This window comes from Panicum hallii, chromosome 4 (assembly GCF_002211085.1).
Source record: "Panicum hallii strain FIL2 chromosome 4, PHallii_v3.1, whole genome shotgun sequence".
Lineage (NCBI taxonomy): Eukaryota > Viridiplantae > Streptophyta > Magnoliopsida > Poales > Poaceae > Panicum > Panicum hallii.
The window spans coordinates 5252954-5269077 of NC_038045.1; the positions used below are offsets into that span (position 1 = coordinate 5252954).

A 16124-nucleotide genomic window follows, 5' to 3' on the forward strand; every position below is an offset into this window, starting at 1 on the left:
TCTCCAAGTACAGAAAGGCCCTCGCATGCTCCCTTTCCCTTAGCTGTACAACAGTCTGAAGATGGCTCTCCTCCGTCCAATGTTGTCTAAAGCGATGACATAATTCTCCCTCTCTTTTTGTTCCTCAAACAAAAGAAAAACACAAAAGAACGTCCCAGAGGCTGTTTGAAGCCAAGATTTGCATAAATTGGCCTTTAGACAAATATAGAAAAATGGTTTCAATCTGAACATCTTCGTAGTATCCTTTTGCTTTTCAGAACTATATAAAAAATGGTTCCAACAATAATTGGTTAATTGTTTTTGCGCAGATTGAAATTTGATCTGATCATGAATTCATGACCACAACTCCCTCGACTGCGATAGTTGTGGGAACAGGAAATTTTGCAGATGTCTCACAATTTGCACAGTTGAAAGAGAGAGTGTTCGAGTATATGCCTTGGGGAATTTCTACTTTCTCAGAACGATATCTCCACCATCTCTTGAGAATATTCAGATTCACCAGTCTTGTTCGCAAAATCTCTGGATTGACAGTCAAAGACACAGAGCAACTGGTAATTGCACTCTCACTGGAGAATGTGAGCGGTATAAAGCGACCCTGAGGACCGGTGATTCGGCGCCATTGGTGTAAAGCGACGATCTTTTTGGATCATTTTTCAAGAAGAGGTCCAATGAATTGTCACAAATCATTGGCTCGTTCTTATCTAGCAAGAGGACATTTGCCATGGTAGGATTCGATACCCCTAAAGTTTCTCTCGAGAGCACTTGATACCCCTAAAATGATGATGGCGAGAGGGGGAATTTCGAACGTTAACGGAAAGAAAGGACGAGAGCTCAGAGACAGATCCATGTGATCCCTCTAAGTTTGATCCAACCTTTTGCCGGGAAAAGCTTGGAACACATGTTCTTAAGAGCTGGGATGCTGGTGATCCTTGTCGACCGTGTTACGTGTGTCGATTCAGGTGGAAATTTGCAGTTTTTAGTGGAATTAGTACAAAATTATCTCAAATCTGGTTTGTATTGTGATGGGTTTAGACTGCGTTGCGGCGGAACATATGCAGCAGAATGAAACAAATTGCAGGCAACACATCAAAACAAATCGTGGTCACAATTCAGAATCAGATTGCCAACTTGTGATGGCATGAAGGAAATGTCGCGGCAGCGAGTACAAAATAAAGGTGATTAATAATCTAACATGACACATTGATCGGCAGGGACATGGTTGCACTGCTAGGCTGGAACACGGTTCTGGCCTATGAGATACCACTATACATGCATGAAATGGGGACAGTTCACGGGAAATGTGTGCCTCACCAAACTTTTGTCGGAGAAGATCATCGGACTTCTTATTTTATTATTCTTTGACGGTGCATTTTGTGGTTAAGTGGTGTTTTTAAACGGCGAGTGGTATGTAGCCGCAGAATATGTTCATTGCACTGAAAAGACTATACGATCGACAACCAAAATGGCACTCCATTTGTGGGCAGAAGTTCTTTTCTATTTTGTAGCGCTGACATTTTGAAGTTACTATGAAAAAAGTGAGCGTTTTTCTTTCGTTTTGTGGAAATCTCATGCCGATTGTATTTAGAAAACGGTTTTGTCATGTGAAATATACATATTGTCTGAGATTTCAAGAAATGATCATTTATCCTGTTTTCTCCAAGTCATTCAGATATAAATAAAAATTAAATGTGTGAAAACAAAATATAGTATAAAAACTACAAAATGAATTGCAACCCAAATCTGGTAGTAGGAAAGAAAATTAATGTTCCAGGGCAACAGATCTCTTAAGAAATAATGTGGAGCAAAACATCTTTGCAAAATCTCACCCAGAAGAATAATATGACAATTGTTCAACAAGTTAAACTGCTCCACTAAATGTGCTTCATCACAATGTTATTCTATGATTCGTTGATTCCTACCAAAATTCCAATTTGATGTCATCCAACTCTCTGCTAATAAATATTAGTAGTGTAACACTCACCCATGGTATGTAGTGCTCGCCAGAGATCGAATTGTACCACTAGATTCAAACTCGAGATATGTTTACGCACATTAGATTTCTAGTTTCTTATTATTATTTCATGGTAATAATAAAAATTTCGTACCACTAGATTCAAACTCGAGATATGTTTATGCACATTAGATTCAAACCATTTATTATTTCTGTATGGACATTAATTTCATGGTAATTGGATGCCATTAGTTTCCGTTATGGAATAAAAATTTCGTTTCATTAGTTCAGTTAAACACATCATGTTGTGATCACAAAACGGTACCCAATCTCCCGTCTGTATATACCATAAAGAAAAGAACCAGAAAGAAAACAACCTGAGATTTTAACCCTTTTCTAAAAGAAAAGGAGGTGTTTAGAGATTTATAATACTTACTCTATACTATCTAAGGTTTTACTGACAAATTTGTAGATGGCTCAATCAGCAAATTGAAACTGAATATAAAACCAATTTATCCAACATATTAAATTACTAAGTTAAATTGTTGAAGGCTAGGAGACAATGAGCAGCTACATGTTGAGGATACAATTTACAATAACGTATATTGGGAAAGAAACTAAAAACTCTGATACAGACCAAGGAGGAAGCCGGTATATTAATCAACAATTCATCTCCACATAAGATGGACACTAGTTTGTTTTGAACGGCTAGGACGAAATCTTCCTGGAATGTATTGATAAAGGTGAACACAATCTACATAATTTCAGAAAAGGAAAAAGAAAAAAGAAAACATCACACATGCTCCTACGCCCCTGGGATGATTTGTTCCGATCCTCTTGGCGGTTTGGCGCCTGCTAAGCACCACGTTCTCGCTTCCTCTTTGATCATTGCAACAAGGGAAACCGCGCTAGAGTAACACAAGATCAACAAATGAACTGATGATCAGTCACACGATCTCTTTTCTTTATCATTTGTATCCCTTGTTTCTCTGAAATCTTAGCACTCATCAGGCCATCACAGTACAACTGATCTATAGCAGAATCACATGCCACACCAGCAAGCAAACAAAATTATAAAATAGCTAAGCATTTCATTTCAAAGACAAAGTTCGTATCCATTTATATACATCCAAAGCTCGTCCAGCATTGCTCTTATTTAGGAATAAACAGATTTACGCATCCTTTACAAAGTTACATAGATTTTATCATAGATCCATCAATAGCCATGCATGGACTTATCAGACACGAATAAATGACAGCAAGTAGAGTAGTAGCCCTCAGCCGGAGACCGGCAGAGAAGCAGTGGAGACTAGAGACGACTAGCTAGAGACTAGAATAGCTAGAGGGAGCCTGAGACCCAGGTGGACCAAAGATTTCAACACAGGTGACCTGCCGGTTGCATGGACGCGTAAGCGGCTGATCAAGTCTCCACGAACTTGGTGGAAGCATGGAACTTGGCGATGAACGCCGACGCCTTCATGTCGACGTCGCGCTCGCCGACGTACCACAGCCCGTCCTCGTCGCTTGGCCGCACCTTCCTCGACGACCGCCGCAGCTGCTCGTACCCCGGCTCGTCGGCGTCGTACCCTCCTGACCCGAAGCAGGACAAGCTGGCTCCCATGTCGATCGGCAGTCGCTTGCTTGTAGGCTTTGTAGCTTCTTCTTCTTGCCTCCCTAAGCTTCTTAGAGCGCAGACAGTTATCAGGCACTAGCAGTGAGCTCACTAGGAAGCTGCGTGCTGCTGCTCGCTTGTCTTCGGAGGGCAGCCGGACCTCCCCAATTTATAGGGGAGGGCGAGCTCGCAGCAGACGGCCAGGATGCCCGGTATCCCTCCGCGGCAGCATCCGACGGCGGGGGTCGGTCTCCGCAACGTGCGAACGACGTGAAGTGCACGTCGGTGCGAGGCCAAAAAAAAAAAAACTCTCCAGACGACGGACTATACCTGACTGCATCCCCAGCCTGCAGATTCTCCCTTGGACCTTTCCAGCTATCCCAGCCACCTCCTGTTTCTCTGAACCCTCTGATGGTCTGAACAGGTAGCAATGCAGTGGTTTCTGGCCTGATGCATCATGCGTCAGATAACCGGATCTGAAACGCCATGAATAAATTATGGTAATAATGGAAGGCAAATAGTACTTGGGCTTCGATCCACAATCACATGAAGTCATGAACCTAGCTAGCAGGAGCTAGTCCTGGGTTTAAGGTAGAGCTAATTTTCAATCTTTTCTGACATCATGTAATTCAGATAAGGGATCGGCTGTTGAGACTTGAGAGAGGAAAAGTTTATGGCGATAAGCCGGCATCTCGGAGTCACTAATACGTTCGGTCATTTCAGGGTCATTCTTTATAGTTATTGATCATCAAGATTTGGCCTAGCTATATATGTGGTGATCTCTGTTCAGTGCTCACTGCTTCTTGCAGTAATCGATCGTACATGTTGGACGGTAGCGGCTTGACTTGCGCTCATTAGCGCGCGGCTCCACTTTGGTGCCCTAATTATTGTACCCCAAGTATGAAAGCAAAATTCTACAAGGTCGCGTGACACTGTTATTTGTGTTCGATCTTATCGTTTTCACAGGTAAAGCGATCTGTACAAGTATAAACAGAATTGCCCACCTTACCTTGGCAGCTTATATACAGGCAGCTACCGAAACGAGTACAGCTTGCCTTGAGCAAAGTGTTTTGCTCAAAAGAGACAAAGAACGGCACTCACAAAACTCTCTTATTCCTTACCATATATAGGACCATACAGTCTCAGGCTCTCAGCAGGAAATTGTTCTTGTTCTCCCCACCTTTAACTTGCATCATTGCACACATGTATCCCACAGCAAGCTACATACATGTCTCTAGGTCAATGCAAGTAAAATAAGAAAGGTCAGTACCATGGTTTGGTAGGACCGGTCAAAAGAAGAACAAAACTTCCCCAAAGCTGCTGCCACTAATCCCATTGCAAAGTGCAAGCTGCAAGCAACCTTCCTTCCTAGCTACAACTTTCACGGCCTTTCGAGGAGGAGTACTTGCACGGCTCCGTCTACAAGCCAAAAATGAACGCACGCACACTGCCTGTATAATGCATCGCATGCTGCTGTAAGCACAATGCTTTGAGATGGGCAACTTTAGGGCAGAATCCTGTGATCGTGATCTCTTGATCGGAGGTCTATATAGTTGTTAGGCGAGAGCTATATATAGATGTAGTAGATAAATTTATTTATATGTAGCTTTGATTGCTTTTTAGCTATATATTATATTTATTCGATCATCTTTGCTGCTAGCTAGTTGATGATGAACCAATTGTATTTGTCTGTTGATCTCTCCAGCTGTCATCACAAAAGATCAGACACTAGAGGGAGTAGATGAGCCTCTCTCATATATGCTGTTCATGCATGTCTGCCTTGCAGCCTTGGAAAGACATCACGCACTGGCAGAAAGAACTGAAAGGATTGGAGATCTTTCTCAGCTAGATTTGCACATGGAAATTCTTTACCTGTGCTAGGCTGCTAGTACCAAAATAGTACTAGCAAAATTGTGGCTGATCTCCTTTTATCTATATCTATATATACAGGAGAATCCTCTCCGGAGACGGAGTAGGTGCACTAAAAAGATTTTGGAATAGTAAAACAGGGCTATGAAATATGAAGAAGGTAGGCTACTAGAAATGGGAAAATACTAGCTGATTAATTTACTAGCTCAAACTCTACCGTAGGTCATTAATAACATTATCCAATTTAGGGTCGCGCGGTTTCTCCGAAGCTTTCTGATGTTAATCTAAGCAATGAATAATATACTGTATAGTTTTGGGACAGTTATTTAACACTCATTATAGTTTTACATATGTAATATAAAGTATACTAAGTAAGGCTTTCATAAAAAAATATTTTAGGTAATAATATAAGCTGAGTAAGGACAAATTGTAGATCACCTTAATATTAGTGCTTTCGGTAGAGGGACTAGGTGAGCTTAGTCAACTAGATAGGTTTGGGTTTCTGAAAAAAAAAAGAATGGGAATAAGAAAAAAAAAAGAGCTAGATAGGTCTGGTCTACGATTTAGCAGCTTGAGCTTTCATAAGGGATTGAGCTAAGATGGACCAGGTTCGATTTTGTTAGCTTTTTCTCTTAGCTTTTGTGCCGAGGATGATATATGTAAGAACACTTGACTGTTTACGGTAGCAGAGGATGGAAATAATTTCTTTTTTTCTAAAAGAAAAGTTATACAAACCGGTCTTGAGCATTTTTGGGGTTTAAGAGCTGTTGCTAGCTGCAGTAACAATGCATTAATATTCTCTGTATGTACTATATGCATTATAATAACTTTATTTCAACTAAGTTTCTGCACAATTATAAGATAGCAAAACGTGATTGTCCATTGGATATTTGGGCATCTGGCCTTCCAGCAGACTAGAGAGAGAGAGAGAGAGAGAGAGAGGGGAATAAATTAAGCAGCACCTACAACTTGTTTTTAAAAAAACAAAGCAACGCCTGGGACAAAAGAAGGTTTAGGAAGTGGGCTTTTCTAGGCTCCAATTACCTGAGTAGCTTCACTTCTACTTGCCCAAAAAGATGCTTTCCTTTTAACTTCTCCACACTTAAAAATTGCTTTCAAGTGCTCTTGCTTTTCTTAATTCCTCTTTGCTGATGTTCCGATAGGTTTGATCTGAAAGCCATGCGTCGGCATGTAACTCGATCAGGAATTATTCCCCTAGGTTATAGAGTTTAATTATATTAGAAATATAGTCATGTAGCTTTCAAGTGGTGTTAGTTAAACAACTAAATAAGCGTTTTTACGATCAGGACGCAATGAAGTCATGCATCGCTGGCAGTCCCCTACGAGTACAACCTCAACCTCATTTGTCATGCATACCCAAACTAGCATGTAGGTCCGTTTGGCACGAGTTTCTCTACAACAATTGTACAAGAAGCTTGTCTCGTACATATATTTGGCATCCTGCTGAAGGGATAAACATCAAACAACGATGCCCAAAAAGAACGATGAAGAGACGACGCAAAGGTTCAGAGCCTGATTGGTTGGATGCCAATTTTTGCCAAGCCAAAATATTGGCTTACCAAAATTAAGACATGCCAAAGTATTGTCAAAAAATTTAGGTATTCATTTGGTTTAGTGACAAAACTTGGCAACCAATACATAACTTTTAGGCATGAACCAATTAGTAGCCAAAATTTATTAGCATGCCTTAATTTTAGCTTGACGAAAATTGGCATCCAACCAACCAGGCTCACAGTGACAGCCAAAATACCATGTCGCAAGAAGTAAGTACTATCTACTGGGCTGGGCCATGGTGGGCTGAATGTACAACGGAACTGTGGGCTAATGTCTGATATCGCCTTCGGCTCAGGTTAGCCCTTTGGTCTCCTCGACTTCTTGGGCTGCCGCGAGAAAAAAAAGGAGGAGGAAAACAGAAGAGACATGACAAGAGCCCAAACATGTTTTTTCTTCCAAAAAAAATTGAAAGAAGTCAGCAGAAGGGCGCGGACGTTCTTTGAACGTGGCATCATCCACTGACCGGTGGTCCATACTGCGCCACAAATATTCAACGCCCAGCGGCCACATCACCACATGCCGGCGGGTTCACAAGCGGAGATGGGAGCGGGCGCGTCGTCGACGGGCTCCGTGCGCCGGACGGCGACGTGTGCTCGTGAGTCGTGACCTCGTCCTCCCCGGCGGCGACGAGGAGACGTCGCAGCGGCGGCGGCAATCTCATCGATCCGCACGGCCACGCGGCCTTCGTTCGTTACGCACGCGCGTGATAAGGAAGGAAAATAATAAGAACGCTTTCTTTTACTTTTACTTTTCCTTTTGCCCTGCGAGTCACCGGAGCTGGCGTCACCGCCTACGAGAGCGCCACCCAGCCAGCGGCAGCCGCCGTGCCGGTGCTTGCAGGTCAGCTCAGCCATTGAAAGCGCAGGCGCCGCGGACAGCGACGTGCGCGGGGTGGTCACTGGCCAGTTGTCACTGGATCCATCCCGGCATCCAGCGGATGAATTGGATCGCGCGTCCGATCGATCGTCTCCCTCCCCTTCGCCTCTCTCCTCTACTCTCCTCTCCTCCCGCTGGAGCCAAGAGGGGGGAAAAAAGAAATCCCCAGGCAAGCTCGTCTTCGGAATAAAATCACGCCGTGATCCGCGCAAGTTGCTGCGCGTGCTCCATGCGGCGCTCTAGTTAAACTGCTCGGCAGTCAGCGGCGGCGAGCATAAGATCGGCAGCCAGGTCACCAGGAGGCAGGAGGCAGCCAGCCAGTGAGCCAGTTGAGTTCTACGGGAGTCGGGAGCTGAAGAGGATGGCCGCCGCCGCCGTTCGCCCTGCCCTGCCCCAAGGTGCGGCCATGGACACACAACCACCCACCCCCGCTTCATCCTCCCGCCGATTCCTTTGCTTGTTTGTCCTGGTTCGACGATCTTGAATTCTTGATGACTACCCTCTCAAAGCGTCGCTAGCTACGAGCAAGAACCTCTTCTCTTCTCTGCCTGGATTGCTCAGGTTGCTGTCGCAGGGAGGGAGCATGGGCATGGCAGCTTGGGAAGCTTGTGCCCCATGCAATTTTTTTAGCTTTTGTTTCTGCCGGCATAGATCTCCAGGAGTTTACTATATTATCGTTTTGATGCGGTTTCTTGTCCAGCTCCAACCCCAAGATTACTGTAGCACAGCCCAAGTTGATGGGCCCTGACTTAACTTTTCTTCCCCACCTTTTGGTACGAACGAATGTGCGATGCGACCGTTCAAGTACTCGTGAGTACCTTGTTTCTATAAAAGCATATTTTTCAGTTTTTCAAAAAAAACATATTTTTCGGCTATTAGAGGAGAAAAAATATTTTGAGTTCAAGTAGTCGGTGAGTACCAATCGATGACTAGAGTTCGTTAGATCCTGTTCATCCTCCTGATTTCTGTCACTGTCACATTGCAAGCGCCATTTCTGAGTTCTGATGGATACCGCCTACGCTGCAGCAGGGCCAGAGCACAGAGCTTCACTGCTCTGCACGCCCAAGCACAGGGTCGCTGCCGGTGGGAGGAGGAGCCTGAGCTTCGCCGCGAGGGCCGGCCTGAGCTCGGGTGCCAAGGTGAGCATCCCGAAGCAGTGGTACAACCTCGTCGCCGACCTGCCAGTGAAGCCGCCGCCGCCGCTGCACCCGCAGACGCACCAGCCCCTGGATCCCAGCGACCTGGCCCCCCTGTTCCCCGACGAGCTGATCCGGCAGGAGGTCACCGACGAGCGGTTCGTCGACATACCCGAGGAGGTCGTCGACGTGTACGAGCTCTGGCGCCCGACGCCGCTCATCAGGTAACTGAATCGGCGTTCGATTTCGTGGCCTCGCCGATGGCGGCTGCTGTCGTCGGAGTTCAGGAAGTGTGGGCTGAGTGTTTTTGATGCTGGCGAGTTCAGGGCCAGGAGGCTGGAGAAGCTGCTCGGCACGCCGGCGAAGATCTACTACAAGTACGAGGGGACCAGCCCGGCGGGGTCGCACAAGCCCAACACCGCCGTGCCGCAGGCGTGGTACAACGCCGCGGCGGGGGTCAAGAACGTGGTCACCGAGACCGGCGCCGGCCAGTGGGGCAGCGCGCTCTCCTTCGCCAGCAGCCTCTTCGGCCTCAACTGCGAGGTGTGGCAGGTGCGCGCGTCGTTCGACCAGAAGCCGTACCGGAGGCTGATGATGGAGACGTGGGGCGCCAAGGTGCACCCGTCGCCGTCGGAGGCGACGGCGGCCGGCAGGGGGATTCTGGCGGCGGACCCGGCCAGCCCGGGCAGCCTTGGGATCGCCATCTCGGAGGCGGTGGAGGTGGCGGCCACCAACGCCGACACCAAGTACTGCCTGGGCAGCGTGCTCAACCACGTCCTGCTCCACCAGACCGTCATCGGCGAGGAGTGCCTGGAGCAGCTGGCGGCGCTCGGCGAGGCGCCCGACGTCGTGATCGGATGCACCGGCGGCGGGTCCAACTTCGGCGGGCTCGCGTTCCCGTTCATGCGCGAGAAGCTCGCCGGCCGGATGAGCCCGGAGTTCAGGGCCGTGGAGCCCGCGGCGTGCCCCACGCTCACCAAGGGCGTCTACGCCTACGACTTCGGCGACACGGCCGGGCTCACGCCGCTGATGAAGATGCACACGCTCGGCCACGGCTTCGTCCCCGACCCGATCCACGCAGGTTCCGGACGCTTCTTGCCTCGAGATTGATCCCCGCCTTCTTCTTGTTGATCGAACAATGAGTACATTTCAATTCGCAGGTGGGCTTCGCTACCATGGAATGGCACCTCTGATCTCGCACGTGTACGAGCTGGGGTTCATGGACGCCGTCGCCATACAGCAGACTGAATGCTTCCAAGGTAGTATCCTGCTCTGCTTTTCGTCAGCAAAAACCTTCTCAAGGAAAATGAACGAAACAGCCTACTAACATTTGCGTCTTGTTTGATGAACCGCCGAACAGCGGCGTTGCAATTCGCCCGGACGGAGGGCATCATCCCAGCGCCGGAGCCGACGCACGCGATCGCGGCGGCGATCCGGGAGGCGCTGGAGTGCAAGAAGACCGGGGAGGCGAAGGTCATCCTGATGGCCATGTGCGGCCACGGCCACTTCGACCTCGCCGCGTACGAGAAGTACCTGAGGGGCGACATGGTCGACCTGTCGCACCCGGCCGACAAGCTGGAGGCGTCCCTCGCCGCCGTGCCCAAAATCTGAAGATGTTGGCCGAGAGATAGCTGTGACTGGAATGGAACAAATAAACGATTGACATCGCGTTCTTGAATTTTGTGATGATCCATCAGGTGTGGACGTTGGGATATTTGTGAGATCCAAATCCAAATAATGAAATGAAGGAATAAATTTTTTCGATAAAAAGAACAAATTTGAGGGGAATGTTTGATATGGATTTTTTTTTAAAAAAGATCACTGATATGCTGAGTATGAACTTTGAACCTGCCATGATCTTTATAATTTTTCTTGTGACAAAAGCATAACTTACTGAACTGCACAATCGGCAACCACTTGTACATATTTTCAGCTAATGATTTTTTTAGTGGTAGACGACGGTAGCGAGGATGTATATAGTGAATTCGTCAATCTCAACACCGTCTAAATCGTTTATAGGATATGGTATGTATCATGTATGTGTAGATTTATAGGGGTGAAGGTGTGCACATGAGAGCCCGTGTGTATGTATTTTTCGTAAGGAAGAAAAAAAGGAGAGATCGTAATCTTGATAACTGAGAAGGAGGGCTCCATGGACTGGGCCTAATGCGTCACATTCCCCATATGTCCTTTTTTTGCCCTTTCGGTTGACAATTTTATCTACCAGGCCGGCCCATGATTAGGATCTATATATCCTGTCTCTCAAAAGCCCAAAAGGTTTCCAAGCCGTCGAGGCCTCGAGGGTTTCCATTTACTCGGAATCTGTCTCCGGCGCCGGCGACCTGCGACGGCGAGCTCCCCCTCCCCCTCCTCCCCAACCACATATCGTCAGGTGAGGTTTATCCTCTCCGGTTCAGGTGAGGCCCCAATCCCCTGCTCCTCTGCTTTCTCAGCAGTTTCCTGATGGAGGGGCTCTGACCGAGCCTGTGGGTATCAGATATGAAGAGGGCGGCGCCGTCGGTGGAGCCCCAGGACGTGTCTTCCGGCGGTTCTTCGAGCTCGGATTCCGACCAAAAGCCCGGGAAGGGGAAGGGCGGGAGCGTTCCCAAAGCTGCTGCGACAGCACAAGGTGAGAGTTCTTTTTTTTTTTCCTTTTTTCTTTTAAAGGTAGAAGCCTAGAAGGTGAGAGCTATCCGGTGAATTGTTGACTCAGGCCACACTAATCCCTTTGCTTATGTGTCTCTCGCGGTCGCGGGTAATTTGAAGCCTTGATATGGTTGATTTGTAGTCCACTGCGATTGTTGAAATTTCTGTGTCTGCTTTGGCCCTGAGATGGTTGATTGCCCAATTATGAGTAGGCTGGTTTATGCGTTAGTGACCTGTTGTCAGGTAGTTACTGGTGTTCAGCTTTAACCTTGCCAATGATGCAACATAGGTCATAGGCTTTATATTGATCATATATAAACACGAGATTGCTTTTTGACTACCTATGAAGATTGTTTTCTAATGGAGTGGTGCTTACATCACTTGTGGTTATTAGATGCGAAGAGGGTTACGCTGCATGAGGAACCGCAGGACGTATCTTCTGATGATTCCATGAGCTCGGATTCTGATGATGAGGCCAGTAAGGGGAATGGTTGGAACACCTTTGGTCTGCCCAATTCCTCCAAAGCTGCTTCGACGGCAGAAGGTGAGAGCTTTTGATTCGTGAATCACTTCACACTTGTGTGTTAGACTCGTGGGTAGATGATGAACTAATACGGTTGATTGATGATTTACTGTGATTATTTAAGTTTTTGTAATGTGCATTGGCCCTAATATGAGACCTGATTATGAATAGATTAGTTTTCAGATTTCATCTTCTCAATGATACATGAATGCTACTTTTCCGAACCACCTATGAAGATTTGTTGGTCTGTTGCATATCGGTCTAGTCTTAATGTGTCAAATTGAATGTACAGTTAATAAAACAAGTTGTTGGATAGACTTGTTTAGTTTATATCTGTTTGCCTTACAAAAGTTGGCGTGCAACTGAAACAGATTGAACAAGTTTTGCTCCAAGAATTGTGTGGGGGGGGGGGGGATACCTACTTTAGCAATGTAATCACCATAACCAGAGCTCTCTTCGATTATGGTAGTCTTCATGTGATTTGAGTGAAGTCTATGATATCTTGTATACCTTTAGCTAGGCCTCCTATGTGTAATCTTATCCTTGAGTTATTTGGATAGTTGAATCTTTGAGTTTCCCAAACTGATGCTTGCATACAGTAGTAGCTCGGATTTTCTTTTAAATGTTGCCCCCCCCCCGCCCCCCCCCCCCCCCCCAAAAAAAAAAAAAAAACAACACACACACAACCCCCTTTTTGTTTTTTCCAGATTGTGATAGCACTGAATTGCCTTTCCTTAACTAGCCCCAAGTTCTTACTCTCAGCTGGTTTACTACTGTAGCTGCAGGTTTACTAACCTAATACCTGTAACTGGTTAGCCGGTATATTCAAGAAATTTGTTTCTGGAGTTTTCCAAGTATGAGTTTGTGCAAATAAGAAATATGCTTTTAAATATAGCTGTGGTGTGTTTTATCGCATCTTTTTTTTTTTCAATTACAACCAAATCTCAACCCTCAATGCACTTGTTGCAACTAAGTATTAAATTTAAGATCTAGAATGTTCGTCGGGGAAAGAAACTAGTGTTTCTTAAGTCTTAACTGGGAACCCCTGAAACATGGACTGAGCTGTTGCAGATCCTCAGGAATGGTCTTTCTAACGTAGTAATGGGATCATGCAGGTGCTCTGATCAGGAGGGCGAAAATGTATCAACATTACATGAAGCACATTCCAGTTCCTGCTTACCGTGATTCCGTAATCCCATTCTCATCATGGCTGGGACTCGGCAGATCACTGAAGCAGTTGTATGAACAACCCTTGCATTACCTTACTAATGTCCTATTGAAAAGGTGGGATCAGCAAAGGATTGGGAGTGATGATGAGCATCGGTGTCTTGATGCTATCATCCACCCTGTGAGAGCTGAGACAATAATTTGGGCTACTGAAGAAGTCCATAGGCTGACCACCTCTGGCCAGCACTTAGCTAGTCTCTGGGCGTCAGATCCCATGTATCATGCTTACATAGATCCAGTGTTCCCTTCCATAAAGTTGGATTAGCAAACTTTACAAGCTGGGCCTTTTTATTTTGTCTATTTTGGGACTGCTGTAAGCCTGCACAGTTTTGTTTGCTAAATAGCAGGTTCCAACGTAGTAATATGAACTCCAAGTGATCGTTGTTCCAACTTCCAAGTATATATTTTAACGTTGTTTTTAGCTCTTGAACAGTAGCCATGTCAAAGAAGAAGAAAACTGGTGGTGTGGATTTCAGTGCTTTGAGCCGGCATGGATACCGTGGTGGTCCATCTGTCTTGACAGTTCGTCCTCAGGAGGAATCTAACTGGTCATGGTCCACCGGAAAAAACCGTGATGCCAAAGAAGATGCACCTGAGTCCTATGAAGAACGGGAGCGCACGAGGGCTGCTGTAACTGAAGGAGAGAAGCTTATTGGTGTGCAGAATGCACCGCCAAACCAGTTACTATTAGAGAAAGACCATAAGAATGCTTCCTTCTCGCAGAAGGAGAAGCGGAAGAGGGACCGGGGGCAGGCCAGCAGAGGGAAGAACTACGTTGAGGAGGAGAAGCGGCTCCTGAGGGGGAGTGGGGTTTACTCTGGCTTTGATACTTGACATTACCTGTCATGATGCAGTATGACTTCTAACATGTCTGCCTACAAAGGATTAATCCTTGGTTTTCGTGCTTCATCTTGTGCTTTGGCTGTTGTTGTGTCGCTAAAATACTAGTGTGTCTGAGTGTAGGGCTGTTAAGCGTTGAGCTTCCTTTGATGTGGGACCGAAGTTTGTACTTTGGATATGTCTATATATTGCTACTCAAATAGTACTGCTGTGATCGATATGTATTTCATGCCCTGCTGGTTCCTAAGTTAGGTTTTTATTGGGCATTTTGGAGTTGTGACAATTATGAATATAAATTAGGAAATAACAATCTTTGTATCCCTCTCTGAGCATATGTTATCCAAAATAAAAAGCAGACTTTTTTAATTGTTGCAGAGTATTAGCATGTTTTGATCAGAGAGTAGTTTTTTTTAATTGTGCAATCTTTCACAACTAGTTTGGAGAACACATTGTTGGTGTTGGGCCTGGACATTAATTAGCACATGAAGTCATACTTGATTGACAAATGATACTTGCTTGCGAATCTCTTAACTAAAGAATACTCCTGCGGCTTGTGGATCTGCAACCATGGAACACTTACAGTGATGCGATATAGTCATACTATTTGGCTTTATCTATTTGGCTTTCTCCGATGTCTTATTGATCGAGGTAATCATGTTTGTTATCTACTTGGTTTTCTCCGTTCTCCAATGTCACAGATTTTCTGTAAAAGAAGATAATTAAGTTAAGCTCTCACTCAATAGGGCATGTTTGTAGCTATACCATTTGTAAAGAGACGCCGGCTCATGCAGTTTTTGTGCAGAGAAGCTAAGCTTGTGTGCTCTTCAATCCTTCATGGCCTCATGCGTTTGGTTTGGCTCCCTTCACGTTCCAAGCTGCGCTGCTGCAGACAGCCCACATTGCATTTCACATTAGCACTGCAGCTTGTAACTGGTTTGGCAACTGCCAACTGGAAATGGGAGCGCGTGAAGTGTTGCAGACATCAGCATATATAGCTCACCAGTGTTTGTTTGTGCCCCCATTATCGCTGCATTTCTTTGACGCTGTATGCGGCAAAAAAAAAGAAACCACATAAGTATATAAATGCATGACCAAAAGGGCACAAAATAGATGAGCTTACCGGCACCTCTGAGGAAAATGATGAGCTTACCAGCAAAGTGTTGTAATCCCTAACTCACCCGCTAGGCATGACAGAACAGAATAAAAGTATTCTGCTGTAATAAAATGGTCAAACTAACTGACTGTCAAGCTGACATGTCACTAGCAAAAAAGGTGATGATCTTACATACAAATATGGAGAGCAAGGCGGACTTTCTCGCACTACTTCAATGCGCTACTCACTTCCCAGTATAAATGGCCTATTGTGTTACCCAAGTGATAAGAATTGCCAATATCCCCCATTGTCTTCCTTTTCTAATTATATCTCGCAGCATACTGAGACATTGGAGCAAACAAAATGACTGTATTTTTCCGAGACGAGTCTCCACCCCATTTTCATTTTAGAAAAAGGGAAAAACAGAAGTTCAGAGCGGAGGTCGGAAAGAGACATAGACCGAAGTTTCCAGCGACTCCCCCTAGACTTCTAACCTGACTCAAGCTAGAAGATTTAGAACAAGATGACTATATGATTTCCGATTTTGAACTCTAGGTTCATGCATGGTGGGTAGGCTGCAACAACAGATACGGGGACGAGTAATCAATTGCCTTGGTGGTAGGGAGGAAGGTAAGGGTTTGGGCGTTCTTGTTCCAACCCGAGAGGGGTGATTTGGTGCAGGTCTTCAAAACTACCAATCAAGTATTAGTGCTACCCTGATATAGCATTAATGAAGCCTTGCATTGATTACTGGCATGATATCTGGTCGATGGATC

The 16124-nt window shown here is 45.7% G+C and overlaps 2 protein-coding genes across 7 annotated transcripts; both read left to right on the plus strand.

The window, feature by feature from the left end:
- Positions 1-7537: 7537 nt before the first annotated feature.
- On the plus strand, positions 7538-10789 carry LOC112891201 (tryptophan synthase beta chain 2). Of its 3 annotated transcripts, none has more exons than XM_025958137.1 (5): positions 7538-7602; positions 8913-9243; positions 9346-10100; positions 10180-10278; positions 10380-10789. In XM_025958137.1, the coding sequence occupies exons 1-5, from the start codon at positions 7548-7550 to the stop codon at positions 10628-10630; spliced, it is 1491 nt and encodes a 496-aa protein (XP_025813922.1). In that variant the 5' UTR covers positions 7538-7547; the 3' UTR covers positions 10631-10789. The 3 variants fall into 3 exon arrangements, with proteins under 3 accessions (XP_025813922.1, XP_025813926.1, XP_025813925.1); XM_025958141.1 differs by lacking the exon at positions 7538-7602 and adding an exon at positions 7834-8281; XM_025958140.1 differs by lacking the exon at positions 7538-7602 and adding an exon at positions 7835-8281 and having other exon boundaries at positions 8910-9243.
- Positions 10790-11301: 512 nt separating this feature from the next.
- LOC112890250 (protein RDM1) lies at positions 11302-14576 on the plus strand. 4 transcript variants are annotated; one of them, XM_025957154.1, is made up of 4 exons: positions 11302-11436; positions 11517-11648; positions 12060-12209; positions 13849-14576. In XM_025957154.1, exons 2-4 carry the CDS (start codon positions 11519-11521, stop codon positions 14247-14249), a joined length of 681 nt encoding a protein of 226 aa, XP_025812939.1. In that variant the 5' UTR covers positions 11302-11436; positions 11517-11518; the 3' UTR covers positions 14250-14576. The 4 variants fall into 4 exon arrangements, with proteins under 4 accessions (XP_025812939.1, XP_025812941.1, XP_025812942.1 ...); XM_025957156.1 differs by having other exon boundaries at positions 13852-14576; XM_025957157.1 differs by lacking the exon at positions 13849-14576 and adding an exon at positions 13304-13805.
- The last annotated feature ends 1548 nt before the right edge of the window (positions 14577-16124 follow it).

What these genes read in the sequence shown, in the direction of transcription:
- LOC112890250 (XM_025957154.1), top strand. Translation starts at nt 11,519, where the DNA reads ATGAAGAGGGCGGCGCCGTCGGTGGAGCCCCAGGACGTGTCTTCCGGC. An exon ending in AGCTGCTGCGACAGCACAAG is followed by an intron (nt 11,649 to 12,059) that starts GTGAGAGTTCTT and finishes TGTGGTTATTAG; the next exon opens with ATGCGAAGAGGGTTACGCTG. An exon ending in AGCTGCTTCGACGGCAGAAG is followed by an intron (nt 12,210 to 13,848) that starts GTGAGAGCTTTT and finishes GCTCTTGAACAG; the next exon opens with TAGCCATGTCAAAGAAGAAG.
- LOC112891201 (XM_025958137.1), top strand. Translation starts at nt 7,548, where the DNA reads ATGGGAGCGGGCGCGTCGTCGACGGGCTCCGTGCGCCGGACGGCGACG. An exon ending in CCGGACGGCGACGTGTGCTC is followed by an intron (nt 7,603 to 8,912) that starts GTGAGTCGTGAC and finishes ACGCTGCAGCAG; the next exon opens with GGCCAGAGCACAGAGCTTCA. An exon ending in GCAGACTGAATGCTTCCAAG is followed by an intron (nt 10,279 to 10,379) that starts GTAGTATCCTGC and finishes ACCGCCGAACAG; the next exon opens with CGGCGTTGCAATTCGCCCGG.